This window comes from Pararge aegeria, chromosome 19 (genome assembly GCF_905163445.1).
Source record: "Pararge aegeria chromosome 19, ilParAegt1.1, whole genome shotgun sequence".
Taxonomy (NCBI): Eukaryota; Metazoa; Arthropoda; class Insecta; order Lepidoptera; family Nymphalidae; genus Pararge; species Pararge aegeria.
In genome coordinates, this window is record NC_053198.1 from 17,067,501 (window position 1) to 17,072,923 (window position 5,423).

A 5,423-nucleotide genomic window follows, 5' to 3' on the forward strand; every position below is an offset into this window, starting at 1 on the left:
AGATAGCACCACCGAAAAGTTTATTATTGCTGTTTAAATCTTGCATAGTTCTGTTTAATGCTTCTGCTTGCTGAATATTTGTGTGCCATTGTGCACTCATCCCAAATTATTACAGAACTCTTCCGCAACACTGCAGCTATTCCACTATTCTTTTTGATATTACACATTGCATCTGGTTTATTATGAACGTCCAATGGCAGCTTGAATGTTGAATGTGCTGTTCGCCCACCATCCAGTAAGGTAGCCGCAATGCCTGACGATGCTACTGCTAATGCGATTTTTTGTTGCGACCGTATTTTGGCAAGAATCAACGATATTAAAAATGTTTTACCGGTTCCACCAGGTGCATCCAAGAAAAAAAAACCACCTTGTTCAGCAGCAACAGCCAGCATAATCCGATCATAAATAATTTTTTGTTCTGCTGTCAGTAATGGTTCACTGTTCATGATAATTGTTGCTAAACTTCCATGGTCATATTGATTTTCTCGTTGTAAATCGGTATTGACTAAGTCGGTGGCTGGACGATTAGGTGATGGCATACCATAATGATTAAGTGGTAAATTTGAAATAAGAACACATAAATCCTCGATCAAGACCAATGCTTCATTGTACATCTCTGGTGTATAATCTATGTTTTGGCATTGATTTGTTTGTTTAATTCGGTGCAAGATGTCTTCTGTCATACAATTTTTATATTTTTCCCACAAAGTTTGTGCTTGCGAGGGATAACATGTCGTCAAAATAATTGCAAACAACTGACGAATGTTATTCGGTGTTGATGTCAACGCAGCATCAGCAAGCGTTAAGTCCCAATGGTTATCGTCTTCTAGCAATTGCAGTTCACGACATGCATCCTGGTATGTATTGAATACTCGACCATTAACTGTTCGTAAAAATTCAAAAGACGTTGGTCCGGGAACATTCACCAATAACAAACGTAAATAGAAGCACTCACGTTGCTTAGGATGTACCGTGTAAAGTCTCCCCAATGTCTTAGCTTTGGATATGCCTGTACAACCTTGGACTCAGAAAGCAGGGTCGCTGCCCACTGTGCCACTCGGCCGTCAAAAAGTTACAACGTTTTTGCTACGTATGTGTGTTTATGTACTGATGTTATCTTTAAAAAAGTTGAAGAATAGTGGGTACAACTTTGTCTTATTCTTCTTCTAAAGGGCCTCTTTCTGTTTCATGTCTGGTTGGAACCATCTGTTGAAAGAAGTTGTACAATATATTGTTTTTCTGATTTGAGGACTACTGGTTAAAATATAGAAATAATAAAGGATTTATCTTGTATTAAAAGTGGTTATCAATATAAATTATAATCTTTGCAGCATCACAAAACATTGTGGACATCTTCAACTATGCTTCCAAGACTGATCCAGCTTTTGAAAGAGGTAGGTAGAGTAATATTAGTTTAACAATAGACTAAATTATTGGAAACAATATTATATGAGTTAATATATTTAAATTTTTTAAACTATTACAGTACGCAATAATCAATTTCATCTGGCTTTGAAAATCTATATCCTTTTTCATGCTGTATCCTTTAAAAAAGTTTTTAATTTTAATTTGGTTACAATGTGATGTTTACTTATAAATATTTGGTTTGGCTTTGGACTCGCTTTACTGCAGTTCCACACCAAAATACAGTTAGCTTTGCCAGACGAATGTTATGTATCTCAAGGCTTGTTAAGGCAGAAATTGACTAGCTTGAAACAACTCAGGACTATTTAGTTACAAGTATTGTTGTATATATATATTTATATAGGTAATGAAATATTTTGTACATATATGCACTACCCATCTAGCTTCTGAGTTTTTTTTATTTGCCATTGGATAGGTTGCCTGGAAGAAATGGCTATGAAGCGATAAGGCAGCTAATTTGTATACATTATTTTGTTATACTTTTCTTTTTTATATACTTTTTGTGGTGTGCAATAAAAGTATATTCATTCATAAATATATATATTATTCTTCAGGCCAAGAGGGTAGACAGTCTTGTACTATTCAAGCTACTACAGTTACATTGAAATCTGTGTTTTTAGTGTCTAATTCATAAACAAAACCTTGGGTTGTTCCTAAAAAGGTACAGATTTTATGATGCTTACATTTGTACTACTGAACTTTATTGGGTCATGTTCATTGCCGGCTTTGCTCTCATCGAGGCACAGTGACAAGTGCCGACTGCGTGAATGTACATGAGCACTAACCCCCACTCGTTTGCTCGTACTCTATCCTGTGTTAGTAGTTTACGCCCGAGGTACAGTCTTTCGTGAATGTTAGCAATTGTTGCTATTGAACAAGAAAAGAGTTTACATGTCTCTGCTTGTGAACGAGCCTACACCGGGGACTTCATCGAGAGACCTGACGAAAGTAATCGAAAGGGAGTGCACGTAAGCGCAATTAGATATACTTGTTTTATAATATCTATATTGTTTTAAAAACAATATAATATGATAAAAGCACGTTCTTAACTCAACGACGAAGGTGATGACGCGGTGACGTTGCATCCGCTGACCCTGGGGCGCCTGCAGGCAGCGTACTCCGCGGACGAGCGGCGCGCCATCTACGACGCCGTCATCGCCTCCCGCCCGGCGTGCGACGAGCTCGCCGACTTGGCGCTAGGGTGAGAATCTTAAAGCTCTTTTGACCAGGTACATGTTGACCACCTCGCCGACACAACAGTGTGCTGTGGTAGAATTTGAATATCCATCTTTTATTTAGCAACTAATAACTGAGTATGCTGTTTATTAAATTATCGCATTTATTGATGTTAAAGAGTTCTAACCGACATCTGTTATCAAGATTTTAATCACCAAGAAAATGCAAATAACTGTAATTTTTCTGTAAATCTGGTCACAGGCGTCCTCTTTAATAGGTGCCAGAGGTTCAGATCTCAAACCATCCTTGCTGCTCTAATGTGAGCTCAACGATTATTATCACACACTCGACAGTCACCTGAACGTGTTGTCCTGTACTAACTGTAACTCTACACTAGTTTTGAGAACAGATTTTTGCTCCACCCACTTCGTAATTTATTGTCGAACTGGCTTACAACGAGACAAACTAGAGCCAGCTGTAGAATTTTCATTAAATGGAAATAAAAATACAAAGTAGTGAAATCTGTTGAGATTTTACAGATAAAAGTAACATCAACAAATGAAATCGACGAATCGATGAATACTTCTTCTGACCATCGAGAACTTGTGAAATACTCTTCTTCTCTTTGATTGAGGACCATTTTGATTGTGATAACAAGTTTGATGTCCTTGCGCAGGGATGCGGGCGCGGCGCCGGAACAGAGCAAGCGCAAGTCGAAGCTGGAGCAACTGGCAGAGCTGCGAGACTTGCGCCGCCGACGCGTTAAGTACAGGGTGGCGGTGCACTCGCGCAACTACTCGCACACGCTGCGCGCCCTTATCGACACACAGGTAAACTTCTCGTTAGTCTTTCATTTGTATGTTTCTAAATATTTTTGAAATTTGCACAAAAATTAAAATTTATTTATGTCAATTTATTTTTGCTGTCACTAATATGTTCAAATAAGCAGATGGAGATGTACGTCGAAGCACAAGGTCACGTAACCAAGCCACATGATGCATCCGATTATAAATATCCTAAAACTGAAAAACAGCCAGCACATTCCTCAGACGAGAACGATAATGAACACAGAGGATCTACGAAAAAACACAGATATGATAGCGATAGAAAAAATGATCATAGCGAACACAGAAGAAAACGTGTTTCTTATGATGATAACCATTCTCGAAAGTACGAGATAGATAGACGTCAAACTTCAGCTGAAGAAAGAATAACGCATGATCGTGATAGAAGAAGAAAGCAAGACGGAACCAAGGATGGTTACAAAGAAGAAAGAGATGTTGAGAAAAGAAAACGTGCTTATGAGGACCATACAAACGCACAAGCGTTTGAGAAAGGGAGATACAAAACGTCTAGAGTAGAAAGAGAAAAGTCTGAAGACAATGATGAAAGCAGAAGACAAGACAGTTACAGGGATTATTGTAGAAAAGAAAAAGATGTTAAACATAACAGAGAAAAAAATTTAGAAAGGACCAGCCATACTAAAGAAGAAAAAGATATATATCGTTCAAGTTCAATCGACAGCCATAGAGGTCGTGAGAGCGAAAAAGAGGGCCCATATTACAAAGATAAAGATAAGAATGGTATTAAGAAAGATACAGTAAGAAGTAAAAGAGATAGATACAGTTCCAGTACAAGGGATATTCAGAAATATCGCGGAAGCGAATGGGAGGTACGATATGACAAAGATAAAGCTAGGAATGATGTTAAACAAGAACGCGATAGATATAGTTCAAAAGACAGATACAGACACCGCGAGAGCGAAAGAGAGGAACGATATAACAAAGATAGAGATAGATATGGTCATGGAACTGATACAAGATAATATAATCATGAGCTGTATAAGAAGTAAAGAAAGCTATACAGAGAAAAGAAAGAATTAAAAACTACATGTATGCAGACTACCTACGTTTCTTTGTAGAAATATTAAATACTATGATGACAATGTTAAAAGTTTTTGTTTTTATAAATAAATAAGCATTAGGCACCGACATACATATTAGCAAAAAAAGTTTAATCTATAGCGAAAGTTGATGTATCTGTAAAAATAAAAATATATGTTACCCGCCCGCCGCGCCGTTGGTTTCCGAGAAAAGAAAATTAGAAAAAACAAACAGCATAAATATAATTTGGTAATTTTGTACGGCAATCGCTGCTTCAGATTCCTTTGAATTTGAGTTCTTTAGGTAATACAATAAGCATGACAGTAACAAAGAATGGCTAAAATAGTGTATTTATCTAATGTATATCATTCGTGTAATATGATAACGTATTTTATTTATATTCGAAGTGAATTTGGCTTTATTTTCTAAAAAAAAAACTGCAAAATGTAGCGATCCAACATGAGGCAGAATTCAGAATTATGACATCACGTCTATAAAAATATAATTTTGTACCTCAATAATATTTTATGCGAAATTAGACAGAAACGTAGGTTGTGTGTTGGCGGAAAATAACATTATTAAAAATAATTATTCAAAGTTCAAAAATTTCATAGATTGAAAAATAAATTAATAAGATCCTGTTTAGTAAAACCTAAGAGTGAAACATTGAAGTCGTAGCATTCAAATGATCGTCCGGCGTGTGCCACGCTTTGGGTAGGTATTTATAATATGTGCTAATTTCTCGATGACACGCACGACTACAATCCAAGTCATTAGTCAAGTAGCGTTTCACTCGTCTGCATATTATTATGCATTTATTTTGTTTAGGTAGGTACGTACCTCATCAAGATCGCCAGCTTATTACTGCCCTATCAACCCCTCGGCGAGATTAATTTTCCAATTTCTTATTACCTCTGGTTTAAAGGTCCGCTATGGTCT

At 36.8% G+C, this 5,423-nt stretch overlaps 1 protein-coding gene across 3 annotated transcripts in view; it reads left to right on the forward strand.

Annotated features, from left to right (window-relative positions):
* The window catches only part of LOC120632249 (U1 small nuclear ribonucleoprotein 70 kDa-like), a 4,823-nt gene extending 269 nt beyond the window's left edge, over positions 1–4,554 (forward strand). The window contains exons 1-6 of one of the 3 annotated variants that reach the window (XM_039902066.1): positions 1–1,090; positions 1,332–1,394; positions 1,487–1,539; positions 2,488–2,626; positions 3,278–3,431; positions 3,551–4,554. The exon at positions 1–1,090 is cut by the window's left edge and continues 269 nt beyond it. In XM_039902066.1, coding sequence (XP_039758000.1) covers positions 3,551–4,426 — 876 coding nt within the window. In that variant the 5' untranslated portion in view covers positions 1–1,090; positions 1,332–1,394; positions 1,487–1,539; positions 2,488–2,626; positions 3,278–3,431 and the 3' untranslated portion in view covers positions 4,427–4,554. Of the gene's footprint in view, positions 1,091–1,331; positions 1,395–1,486; positions 1,540–1,926; positions 2,394–2,487; positions 2,627–3,277; positions 3,432–3,550 lie in introns of those variants that run through there. The other 2 variants (XM_039902067.1, XM_039902068.1) reach the window with 2 other exon arrangements.
* Positions 4,555–5,423: the final 869 nt, after the last annotated feature.